The sequence below is a fragment of the Pygocentrus nattereri genome, chromosome 20, assembly GCF_015220715.1.
Source record: "Pygocentrus nattereri isolate fPygNat1 chromosome 20, fPygNat1.pri, whole genome shotgun sequence".
NCBI lineage: Eukaryota > Metazoa > Chordata > Actinopteri > Characiformes > Serrasalmidae > Pygocentrus > Pygocentrus nattereri.
Genome location: NC_051230.1, coordinates 7,483,755 through 7,497,241, shown reverse-complemented (window position 1 = coordinate 7,497,241; position 13,487 = coordinate 7,483,755). Strand labels below are relative to the sequence as shown.

The 13,487-nt window shown below is 41.1% G+C and overlaps 1 protein-coding gene across 1 annotated transcript in view; it reads left to right on the top strand.

The window, feature by feature from the left end:
• The window catches only part of rtn4r (reticulon 4 receptor), a 117,139-nt gene extending 104,364 nt beyond the window's left edge, over positions 1 to 12,775 (top strand). Inside the window, exon 2 of the mRNA XM_017711165.2 lies at positions 10,666 to 12,775. Within this exon, the coding sequence (XP_017566654.1) occupies positions 10,666 to 12,056 (1,391 nt within the window). The 3' untranslated portion in view covers positions 12,057 to 12,775. The remainder of the gene's footprint in view (positions 1 to 10,665) is intronic.
• The last annotated feature ends 712 nt before the right edge of the window (positions 12,776 to 13,487 follow it).

Below are 13,487 nucleotides of genomic sequence, written 5' to 3'. Positions count from 1 at the left end.
TGTATTCTTTCCTGTTTGAAACTTATTATGCATTAATTATTTTTTTCTGTTCTTGTATACAAAAGGCATATGACTGGCGTGGGTGCAGGATATTACTTAAGGCCTCGGATATGACAAACTATGTTCACACACACACCAATGATTTGATATCAGTCTAAAAGATTTTAAGAGCAAAACCTCCAAAATGATATCTTTACAAGAGATGGAAAAAAAAATACTTTACTTTTAATGTAAGTCAGTGTAACCCCCCCCCCCCCCCTCCCCCCGCCCGCCAAGTCATTTTTAGCCATTTTGTGATCCATTCATCATTAAATTTACAAACAACGGCTGTGTTTACATGCAAAGACTTCACCAATCCATTTAAATATATTCCCATTATAGATTAAGACTGAGGTGTTTATGAAAATCTGATTGAATTGAAATCTGATGAATTATGTGCATAGACAGAGAACTGGTTAGTGTAGATGGTACCATGCCAATGAGTATCTCGTCAGAGTGAAATGAGCAGCAGTGAGGAGTGCTTGTTTTTAATTACTTAATTTAATTATGTCAGATTTCAATAAAACATCTTTCACATGCCCATATTAGAAAAGTCCTAGAGGAAGACGTCGTGTTCTGAGACATATAAGGCAGATGCCCGTCCCACCGCCGTCATTTAAATATCGGAGCATAAACTTCGTCTCCTCTGAAAAACATGATGAACGTTACAAACTTTCTTTATGATGTCACACACATGCAGATCACACTTTCCGATAGGGAATGTAATCAGATGCGTTAACACGGATATTATTCTTCTATTTAATGGATTATTTACAGGATTATCCACATCAATCAATCGGCTAGACATTGGATTCTGAATGGCATCAATTGGATTAGAATATTCCAATTGAAATGTATAAATGGATGCACTCTATTCCGATTGAGCTATTACTCAGATAATCAATGGATTATCAGGCTGTGAACATGTGAACATGTCTAATGTAAATGGGGGGAGGTATTTTCAAATTATCTCAAAAACTGAACAACAACAAAAGCGAGGATTCGAGGTTTTGTTCTGGCAACTGTGAAATGATAGTGTGAACATGGTTTGATTGCCATGGTCAGATTACAGTCTTAAAGTCCAACACAGGCTGGACAATTTTAATAGATCCAGGCATGTAAAGGTTTTGATCGCTGTATTGACTTTTGTCACATTTTCAGTCCTACGTGTGATGATGGGTGGAATTACATTTAAGCTGCATCATGCAGTATAAAATCAGACTAAACTTGCATGTAAGTGACTCAACTTTTGTTCAGCTCTTGGTTCTGTCTAACTAATCGCTTAGTCCGGCTATTGCGGGAATGTAGATGTACTTACTGATATTATCAATACTACTTTTACACCAACAAAGTCACAATACAGTGATATACCCATTTTTCTCCCAGTCTAATTCAATACTTCTTACTCTCTCTGTCCACTCTCACTCCTTAGTGCATTTCTCCTTTTTCTTTGGTCCAGTCTTTATGTCTACATCTGCATTCAGAGGCAGAAAGAAAATGCTGATATTTTTTCATCATCAGACGGATGAGGCCATGGGTAATTAAATCAGTTTGGTAAATTAAATTTACACGTACAGGCCTGTGAAATGTGCCAGCGAAGTCCAACTAATTTCTCTGCCTCTGAGAAATCGGTCTTCACAGTGGACTCGGGAACATTTCTCATATTTTACAGAGGCACCAAGTTATCCATTTCTTTGCATAAAGATTTTTTTTTAAAATTTCCATAATTAGAGTTGGCCGAGCTGAAGGATAATGTATGGCGAACTTTGAAGCAGCAGTTTCGACAGGGAATAGTTTTGAATTGCTGCATATATGTGTAGGTATGTTGAAAATGTGGGATTTTACTTTTGATCAACTTTTCAACATTTGAATGGTTTTGGTGTGGTTGACTAAGATGCTTGTTTGTTTAATTGCTCCTTAGAAAACATCCTTGTACTTTATTATCCAGGAAAGTAGAAGTACTCAACTTTCACTGTAAGAGTTTGTAACATAATACAATTGTATATATTGATTTATTTTGGACTTTTACTTTGGGTCAATTGATTTATAAAATTAGACACAATGCAAAGAACAGCTGGAAGATTTCATTCTGGCAGTGATGGCATTTAAATAATCTGATATAAACATATGAGGAGGTCTAAAATCAAACAGGTTTACAGTACGATAATGATTGAGTGCATAGGTGGAGACCAAACCCACTAATTCAACCACATTTATTGAACAAACTGATCACAAAGAGGTTTATAATTAGAGCTTTATCTCCTTTTTAGTAATTCTGTTCAAATAGGTTAAATAAGCTACATTTCCTCCTTATTTGTTTCATAATGAAACTCCACACCCAAAAGTCACAACACCTTCAGTGTTCTCAGTGAAAAAGATAAAACTCATGTGCACCTTTTAACAGTAATTAAGATAGAAATAGTAGATTGAGGGCATTTGCTTGCCTCTCAGAGTCAAGGCGCTGAGCAAATAGATTCTAGGTCGCTTTTCAAAATGCAGGAATCAAACAACAAACAGGGCATCAAATTATAAAGCTTACCTTCCAGTCAATAATTAGTTGCTGCACTGTCAAATGGACTGAGAATCACTTCTCCACATATATTCATGGGACATGGCACAGTTTAAGTGGTGCCACTTTGGGGATTAGCAATATCAACAATGCCATTTGTTTGCTGTAACAATTAACAAGGAGGAAACAAAGTGGGCTAATATTTCAACACTGAACACAGCAATTAATGACTTGCTGTCCTAATGAGAGACTGTTCTTCTTCTAATTACTAAATCATAGACAGGGTTCGATTTGAGTGGGGCTGGGTGGGGGGGGTGGTGTATCACCGCCTTGGTCAGAAAAAAATATGATAAAAGCATCCCCCTTGTAAATTGATCATCACCCATTCCATCTCCTTTTGAACTCTTTAGAACGTTATCTTTATTATTAATATTTTCTTTCCATCTATATGTGAGACTATGAGAATTTTTATCTTCAGGGCAGAGCATGCACGCCTACAGAAGAGGTGCAAATGCAGAATCACACACTTTTGCTGTGGAGTGTCTGGTGCAGCACACACACCTGTTGTCAGGTCTGCCAAATTGGGATAGTGTGAAAATGCAGATTGTGAGAAAATAAAGTTTCGACTTTTGAGCATATCTTGGGCTGGAGAGGTTTGCTAGACTTCGCAATCTTGCCCCCCCACCCCCCCCCCCCCCCACCCCCCCCTCATAGGGAATGCCTAAAACCACATCTGAATTCTTCAAGAAAAACGTAGAAAAATTAATGTTCACCAGTGAGATTTTTAAAGCTAATCAGATCAATTTTGAGGATTGTCTAATATTTAGATAAATGTAAGGTTTAAAAATTGGACTACTGTAGGTCGAAGACCATCAAAGAGGAGAGGAGGAAGGCAGGTTAGAAGGCAGCGAGAGAAGGAAAGGCAGGAGTGTAGAGGTTAGAGTAGGGACTCTGAACATAGGGACAATGACTGACTGGTAAAGGCAGAGAGCTTGCAGACATGATGGAGAGAAGGAAGGTAGATATTCTGTGTGTCCAGGAGACCAAAGATTAGATGGTGGAAGCTGAAGGAGGAGGATGGTTGCAGGCAGTTCAGGGAAAAATTGCAACAGGCCCTTGGGGGCAGTGAGGAGCTACCTGAGGACTGGGAAACTACAGCTAAGGTGGTGAGAGAAACTGGCAAGAATGTGTTGGGTGTTTCGTCTGGTCAGAGGAAAGAAGACAAGGAAAGTTGGTGGTGGAATGAGGAAGTCCAGGAGAGTATTCAGAAGAAGAAGGCAGCTAAGAAAAAGTGGGATGACCAGAGAGATTAAGGAAGTAGGCAGGAGCACTGGGAGGCTAGTCGCATAGCGAAAAGAATGGTGGCAAAGGCAAAGGCTCAGGCCTATGATGAGCTGTATGAGAGGCTGGACAGTAAAGAAGGAGTAAAGGACTTGTATCGTTTGGCTAAACAGAGAGACAGAGCTGGAAAGGACGTACAGCAGGTTAGGCTGATAAAGGATAGAGAGGGAAATGTACTAGTGAGTGAACAGAGAGTGTTGAGTAGATGGAAGGAGTACTTTGAAGAACTAATGAATGAGGAAAACGAGAGAGAGAGGAGGACAATGGGGGGGAGAGATAGTGGATCAGGAAGTGCAGAGAATTAGTAAGGTGGAAGTGAGGGCAGCTTTAAAAAGGATGAAGAATGGAAAGGCAGTTGGTCCAGATGACATACCTGTGGAGGTATGGAGATGTTTAGGAGAGAAGGCAGTGGACTTTTTAACCAGGTTGTTTAACAAAATCCTGGAGAGTGAGAGGACGCCTGATGAGTGGAGAAGCAGTGTACTGGTCCCCATTTTTAAGAACAAGGGTGATGTGCAGAGCTGCAGTAACTACAGAGGTATAAAGTTATTGAGCCACACCATGAAGGTATGGGAAAGAGTTGTTGAAGCAAGGCTGAGGCGAGAGGTCCAGATCAGTGAGCAGCAGTTTGGGTTCATGCCCAGAAAGAGCACCACAGATGCAATTTTTGCGTTGAGAGTGTTGGTAGAGAAGTACAGAGAAGGTCAGAAGGAGCTACATTGTGTCTTTGTGGATCTAGAGAAGGCATATGATAGGGTGCCAATAGAGGAACTGTGGTACTGTATGAGGAAGTCAGGTGTAGCTGAAAAGTATGTTAGGGTGGTGCAGGACATGTATGAGGATAGTGAGACAGTGGTGAAGTGTGCAGTTGGAGTGACAAATGGTTTCAAGGTGAAGGTAGGGTTACATCAGGGATCAGCTTTGAGCCCCTTCTTGTTTGCAATGGTGATGGAAAGGTTGACAGATGAGGTCAGGCAGGAGGCTCCATGGACCATGATGTTTGCAGATGACATTGTAATCTGTGGTGAGAGTAGAGAGCAGGTGGAAGAGAATCTGGAGAGGTGGAGGTTTGCACTGGAGAGGAGAGGAATGAAGGTCAGTAGAGACAAGACAGAATACATGTGTGTGAATGAGAGGGAGGCAGGTGGAAAGATGAAGATGCAAGGAGTAGAGGTCGTAAAGGTGGATGACTTCAAATATCTTGGGTCAACCATCCAGAGCAATGGACAGTGTAGAAAAGAGGTGGAGAAGAGGGTGCAGGCAGGATGGAGTGGGTGGAGACGGGTGTCAGGGCTGATGTGTGACAGAAGGATAGCAGCAAGAGTGAAAGGGAAGGTTTACAAGGCAGTAGTGCGTCCTGCTATGATGTATGGTTTGGAGACTGTGGCTCTGTCTAAAAGACAGGAGGCTGAGCTGGAGGTGACAAACTGCTCTGTTCACATTGAAGAACAACAACTGTTAGCTGGCCAGCTGTCTTTGTTTTGGCGCTAAACATTTAAAGATAGCTGACTAGGTAATGCTGCAGTGGGATGTTTTCAAGCAAATGTTCTTCACACACTGCATAGGGGGACGAGGTCAAATCTCAGTCTTAGTCTCAGTTAGCAGTACATCTGAGAAGCATAGGAGTTCTTGGACTTGTGAATGGGAGCAACTTTATTGTGTACAATTGAACTCAAATTCACACAAGGATGGAAAAAAACAGCAATTGAAGGTGGATAAACTTTTTTACAAAAAGCCAAGAGGACAAATAAATGTGGTCACTAGACAATCACTTTGAACATATTTGGTCTGTTATGATATAAAAGTGGTATAAAAGAGAGAGACGGACGGACGGATGGATGGATACATTCCACATTAAAGGACTTTGCTTACACCTTGATAACTGAATCATCCTGCATTGTGTGGTGTAAAACCACAGCCTCCCCCTCCCAGAAGCAGCTGAGCTCAGTCATTTCTCAGTTCTCGAAATTTTGAACACATTTTGTTCGTGATAACTATCTGTGCACCTCTGAGACCATTCTTTCACAACGTGATCAATAAGGCGAAAAGCCCCGCCGGGTGCGTTGTTGTCCCTCACCCAACATGCCCCGGGTGGCGTCAGGACAATGGCAGTTGTAAAAAGGGGACGAGTGTGCAGCATGCTTATGAGGAGAAGATAAAGTTGGAAATGTCGCTAAATTCACCCCGTGCTCCTCAGGGACATATGTAAATGAGCTCGGAGGCAGGGATTGCCACACTTCGCTGCTCAGAGTCAACAAGCTACCTCCCTCTGTCTCTCGCTCATTCTCTCCACTCGCAGTTATCTTAAGTGCCTGCTTTGCATTGTTTCCTGTTGTCTTGTCCACACAAATAATTTAATTAGATGGTGAAGAAGCCTCCTTGGTTTTGTTTTTTTTTCTCAGGTGTGCATTGACTGTTCCACTTTCTCCTTTTTATCAAGACGAGTGCTTAGAGAGAGAGAGAGAGAGAGAGAGAGAGAGAAAGCAGCAATCAATGCATTTCATGCCAAGCTGAGTGCTTGGTGTTCAGCTTCTCTATAATGACTCGGAGAGGTCCTTTCTATGCTAAGAGGCGCTTAGGATTGCACTCCTAATAGTCTTGTCACTTGAGAATCCAGTTTCACTCTTTTGCAGAGTTAGCAAGCTGTAGATTTTAAATGACAGCAGCATTCTGCGCCATCATGTGCCTCTGTCATTACAGACATAACTGGAAGACAATGCAAAACAAGTAGGCCAATCCAGCTTTTCACAGGCGTTATAGAGAATGTAAACCACTAGGTCCAGTGCTATTCTGTCCAGTGGTCTTTTATACTGATGAACTGAATTGGCATCATACAAATGCATACGTCGTTTCCACATGAAAGTTTATATCTAAAAAAAAAAGTCTGACAAAAGCTGTTAAAACTATTTCTCAATAACAGTAAATGACTTTTTACAGTCATTTAATTTCTTACAATTACTGCCTTTTACATAATTCAATCATTTCAAGGGTTCAACTAGTTATTTTAACATACAGTATTTTAGCATCGTAAGAGTAACGACCATGAAAATAAACACAAATGCCTGGAGAAATAAAACTGATATCTGTTTCATGAATTTATATTCCATTTCTGTAAATTAACAGTAGCACTGTTAAAATAATGTGAGTGAGTATTGATCATTAAATTTCAGTTTCGACAGTACTTTTTATATATATATATATATATATATATATATATAATATTACAGTTAAATATTGTGCAATAATGCATCATTTTTTAGTATCACCAGTGTCCACCTTTTATTACTACTGGAAGATAATCTTTTCTTTCAGTAATCTGCAGGGATATTTTTCCACACCTCCGAAGTTCAGTCTTAGAACTTTTGCCTTTTCTGCTTCTCACATTTCAATTAATCCACATTTAATTGTACTGAGGTCTGGACTCTGGTGTGGTCCGTCCATTGTTCTGAGGAAACCTGCAGCATCTTTGTTTGAGTCTGTTTCCTTTCCTCGCTGAGGGCTTCTTGACAGCTGCACATTCTTTTAGACCCATAGTGCTTAGTTGTCTTCTCACAGGAAGGCTGGCTGTGAATGTTTTCAGATCTGAAGCAGCTTGATTTTCTCCTCTCTCTCAAATATGAAAGCTTTAAGTGCTGTTTATCTAATGGGGGCAGTTTTGGTGGTTTATCAAGTCTTCCACGGTTGTTGGGAATCCCATTCATCTATATATTATACATAATTGAAATTTAAATTCCATGCATCACTCTTTTTCCATAAAGTAAATTGAGCTTTTGATGCCTTGGAGAGTTGATGGCCACCCCAAACAGATGGAAAGGGACGAAAAAGGAAAAGAGAGAAGAGAATAAGATTCCTGGCTGGGATCAGAGAGGAGAGAAGGGTGACCAGCATACTGATGGAGAAGTGGAAAGCAAGCAAAAAGGGGAAAAAAGGAAAAATATGAAAGAGGCATGTGGTCGATGACAACCAAATGGCCTTTTATACTGAAGGGTGACTAACGATAAAGGGCATAGATATGTGACCGTCCAGGGGAGCAGACACTGCTCTGAAATAATTGGAGGACAGTGGATGACATTTCAAGCAACTTTATTCAACGCTAAATAGATGAAAGGCGAGGGGAAGGCGCGTGCAGGTTAGCGCGACCGGCTAATGCAGAGAAAAGGCGGCTTTGAAAGCGGGTCTCGGCCACGCTTTGCGGGGGTGTGGGTAGTCTGCTAATGACTAGAAGATAAAAAAAAGAGGAGGCCTGATGGATTCATGAAGCCTAACACGGAACAGCGCAGCAATAGAATATTTTTATCGGAGGAGAGAAGAGAGAGTGAGGGAGGAGTGCTGTGAAGCAGAAAGAGGGAAAGTCTGACAGCTTTCTGGTACAGGAGGATGACGGAAAAGGAGAGAGGGGAGGGGTAGGGTATTTGAGGGAAAGGGTAGCACAGGGGTGCTGTCAAGCCTCAAGCAAGCTCCGTTTAACAAGCTGCAAGACGGAGGGACAGAGGCCGCGTTAGGGTGGGGCTGCTTCAGGATGAGCCGAGGACGGCCTTGACTTCAAACTGAAAGATGCCAGTGAATGGCCTTTGCTAAACATACTGGAATCTTCTGCTCATGGTCTAATCCATGTTTACCATTATCACAGTTGACGATATATGTGTAGCGGTTCATCATGTTAATAAGATGATATATGTTCCGAATGTCATTCTTTTGATCGCCGTGATGCATTAGCAGTTGTACATTTTTGTGGAAGCTCGCTCCTGAGAGGCAGTCTGGCAGCAGGATTTCAAAATGTTTAGAAATAGTCACTTATTTAGTCAAAATATTGGCTTAGTATCTCAGTCATTGCTCACTTTTTCAGTATTTTTTCAAAATACTGACGCCACATCCTGAAATAATTACTTGAAATGTAATAATGTCTTTTATTCACTGTTATTTTAAACTTTCTTTTCATTTAAAATGATTAGATGTAGTTATTCTTTTCTTTGTCATGTCAATCCCTGTTTTTGTAAATGCTCGGCTACATTGAAAATGAGGGTTGCCCTCAATGTACTTCCGAGTCAAAATAAAGGTTGATTGATTGATTGATTGAATAACTCATGATTACAACATAGTATCTCAAAAATTTGAGTGTGTCTTTACTTTCTAATATTAAGTTCATGTTCCTAGAATATAAAAAAAAAAAAACATTTCAAGATGCTAAATCAGCATCAATCATCAATGTTTTGACATGTTGCTGCTATGCTGGGAATAGTCTTTCATATAGTTTGGGGACTAGATCTGACTCTATATATCTAAAATAAATCTTTGTTGAAATCGCAGCTTTTTCACCAAAATGCACTGATGACTTCAGTATCAACTGCAACATCACGTGTTGAATATTCCAGAATGATTATTAAATCTGCACACATTGTTATAATGCATATTGGCTAACATTTAAGCATCTTGTTCATTTTTGAGTGATTCCTGACTTTTTACTTGCCCTGAATGATATTACTTCAAAGAAAAATTACTGATAGACATTTGTACCCCAAATAATCTTGGTATTTTTCTCAGACTATTATGCAAGTATGTGGGCCCACTTTAATTCTTCACTTTGACAGCTAAACAGTTTATATATTAGCTTCATAGTCACTACCCGTTAATTGATAATAGTGACTGAATTCTTCATTAAAATTGGATTTAACCCCTAAATTTCAGGGGTTAAAAGGGAGTAACGCTGCTGTGACTTGCTGTTATTTGAAGTGTTTCCTGCTACAAACATTCGCATTTCCACTTAGAACTATATTTCTGCTAATGATAATGGAATCCCAGTGGGAATGCAGGAACAGTTGCTTAGATCATAACTGGCTTTAATTAGGTTATCATTACATAACTCTAAATGGTCTAATTTCATGTATATATATACATATACACACATTTCAGATCTCAGATCTGAGCATGGCTAATGCAGGCCGTCTTTATACAGCACTTCAAAACAGTTTACAAATGCCCCCGCTGTCCGTTTCCACAGCCCTGCAGTCAAAAAGGAAAAAAAAATGTGCCCCCAATCCAGCCACAAAAGCATGAAGAGGCCCACCACTGCACTTATCTTTCTAAGGACAGACTAAAATGTCAACCCCCTCGTCCTGCTGAAGCATGATTAGTTCCACCTTCCCTATTAGTGCCAGCTAATTTTGCGCAAGCCACATTCCTATGTTTAATTTATCAGCACTCCCAATTGCCTGGCTCCTCATGCTTGCGTTGGCTGATAGATGAAAATGGGTCCCAAGGCGAAGATATCCAGCCAGTAGTGCTTTCTTCTGAGGCAGACTGCAGCCGGCCATTTCAGAGGAGCTATGTTGCAGAGCAGATAATGTTTGAAGGCTGTTACCGAATCGAAGGGTTGTGTCTTTCTTATCTGTAGATTAGACAAGCAGAAGTTGCATGTGATTTGCTGGTTATCTTTTCTGAGACAAGTGACCCAAGTGACTTGAAAGATTCATAAGCGTAATGGATTAAACTTTCCATTTTCATGATTGTCTCCTTTTGACTTGGTTCATGTTTCTTCTTTTCATAATAAAGCATGTGTGCTCTTGAAATCAAGCACCCTTATCATCCTCCCACCCTGGCATAATTGTTCAACAGATATTCAAGCGACTAATTCAATTATGGCTAAACTCTTTATAACAGCGCTTCAATAATGAAGCTATAATTAGATCTTTTATGTGCAGCAGTATCATGGGATGATAAGTAGCTATGGTCTCAGCCGCAAAACTGACCCCCCCTTGTTCTTTGTCTTCTCTTCACAGGCGGCCGACTCTTCTGCCTGGTGCTGTGGCTGAACCTTGTGCCAGCGCTGAATGGCTGCCCGGTGAAATGTGTGTGCTACAGCGAGCCGAGGCCGACTGTGGCCTGTCAGCAGCAGGGCCTGTTCTCTATTCCCAGCGAAATTCCAGTCCGCAGCCAGCGAATATTCCTCCAGAGCAACAAACTGACGGTGGTCCGTTCCACCAGCTTTAGCTCTGTGCATAATCTCACTGTCCTCTGGATGTACTCCAACAACATCAGCCACATTGAGGCTGGGGCATTCTATGGTCTGGAGAGACTGGAGGAGCTGGATATTGGTGACAACAGCAATCTTCGGATCATCAGTCCCTCTGCATTCCGAGGTTTGACCAAGCTGCACACCTTGCATCTGCACAGGTGCGGACTGTCCGAGCTCCCCGTAGGAGTGTTCCGCGGACTCTTCTCGCTTCAGTATCTGTATTTACAGGACAATAACCTCCTAGCCCTGCACGACGACACTTTCTTGGATCTGGCCAACCTCACTTACCTGTTCCTGCACAACAACAAGATTAAGGTGGTGACGGATCACATGTTGCGAGGATTGATCAACCTGGACCGCCTGCTCCTGCATCAAAACCGTATCATTCATGTGCAGCAGCGAGCCTTCAGCGACCTTGGCAAGCTTGCTACCTTGTTTCTCTTTTACAACAACCTCACTATGTTGAGTGGGGAGTCAATGGAGCCTTTAGTGGCGCTCCAGTACCTGCGGCTGAATGGGAACCAATGGATTTGCGACTGCCGGGCCAGGCCGCTGTGGGACTGGTTCAAACGCTTCAAAGGCTCCAGCTCTGAGCTTGAATGCCACCTTCCAATCGCTCTTGTGGGTAAAGACCTGAAACGACTTAAAAGCAGCGACCTGGAAGCATGTGTCGAGACCAAGACCCGTTCTGGAAAGTTCCACTCCCTCGATGACCCCTTGGGAGAGAGCATTCCAAGGTGCTGTCTTTCAGATAATGACAAATCCTCCATCATTTCCAGTAAGTCGCTCCCCGACCCCTCATCTTACAACAGCCGCCAGATTACAAACAACCCACAGAAAGAAAAGGAGAACATATCCAAGACGAAGGTCAGAGAAGCGGAACGAATAAAGAATGACACCCGTGGCAAGCAAGGAGTGAGCCTCAACGATGGGCCACTAGCAACCCTTTCCAACCACCTCGATCAGTCTCTGGACAAACTTAACCCAAACCTGCTGGATGACCTGGAACCGTCTACGGCACCATCCAAAAAGAAAAAAAAGTGCTCCAAGAAGCCTAAATCAGACCAGTCATGTCTGAAGGGTCATGGATCTACTCTTAGAGCGCTTGGCCTTCTCTTTTTCCCCATGTTTTGGTTGTCCTTAACCATGTCTTAGTTTAAATCGGGGCAAATTCTTGGATCATTTTTGCTCATGACAATGACACAGAATACCTACAGTAACCTACACAGAGACTGTAGAAGGAGGATTGTGAGCTTGACCCACACGGTTGAGAATAAACAATAATTTACAAAGCTAAAGACACATTTAAAGAAATGGATGCCTTTACAGAACCCATATGATCTAATGTAAATAAAAACTCAGTGCCCAAATGTTTGTTCTATGTACTTTTAAATGTGCTGTGTTTAAGCAACACCGCAGAGAGAGTCCTCTTCCCCTTTACCTGCAAAAGCTTACACTGATCAGAAAGTGACTAATGTAGACAACCCACAAAAAAAAGAAAAGAAAAGAAAGGGAAAAAAAAAAGTACTAAAAGCATAAAACAAAACCAGAGAGCCGAAAGCACACAGGAATGTTGCGGGTATGAGACGAAGACATGGTTTCTGTTCCCAATGTTTTTTCTTCAAAGAGTGATACATTTGTTCAATACTGTTATGTTTTTTTATGTTTATAAGTATTTCAGTAAAGACAAATGTTTAATTATCCCCAAAACATGCGGAGTTCTGTTTGCGTCACAACAGTTATTACTGGCGTGGCGTTTGTTGAAGGAATGCTGTCTAACTGTTCACTGAGATTGCGATGGAATCATAGATATGCATTTTATTTTGCTGGTGTACAAGCATAAATATATTACAAATAAAATCTCATTTTGTATAGCTGGTTTGTTATTATACATTGTCATTAAATAGTAAAACTGACAAAAAAACAAATCACCAAAAGTCCAGCAAACTGGAGCAAAGTGAACTGTGGAAGTGAAAAGGGATAATGGTTCACAGATTAATTTCAGGATTAGCTCTTGGAGGACAAGATGCAATTAGTTAGCAGAACACTATCATCTAATCATCGAAGCCTGGGTGAAACAAGGGGTCATTTTCCAATCAAGGGACAGCGATGCAGCGTTCTGTTTTTGTGCTCCATTATAGTGACTATAATATGAGATTCATTAACTGGCCTCAACATCCCCAATAATGAGTCTGTGATATATGAAGTAGGATAAAGAAATTTCACAAGCAAATTATTATGACTGTCTGACGGATGCAGAATTACCAAAGAAATTTAGCATTGAATTCAAGTAATGTTTACAGACTATAGGGAACAAGTGCTCAACAGAAGCAATCGAATTCATTTCTAATCTTGATAATTAGGTTCGCTTCTTGTTATAATTTAAGGATCTCTTTGGTGAAATAACAATTCATTTTACAGACCTATAAAGGAGAGAGAAATCAATATATTGATAGCTAGAACCTTCATGTCCAGCATCAGGGTAACATAGCTACTGTATGGGTAGCTATGCATAGATATCATCCATCCATCCATCCATCCATTTTCTAAGCCACTCCTCCGTCAGGGTCGCGGGGGGATGCTGGA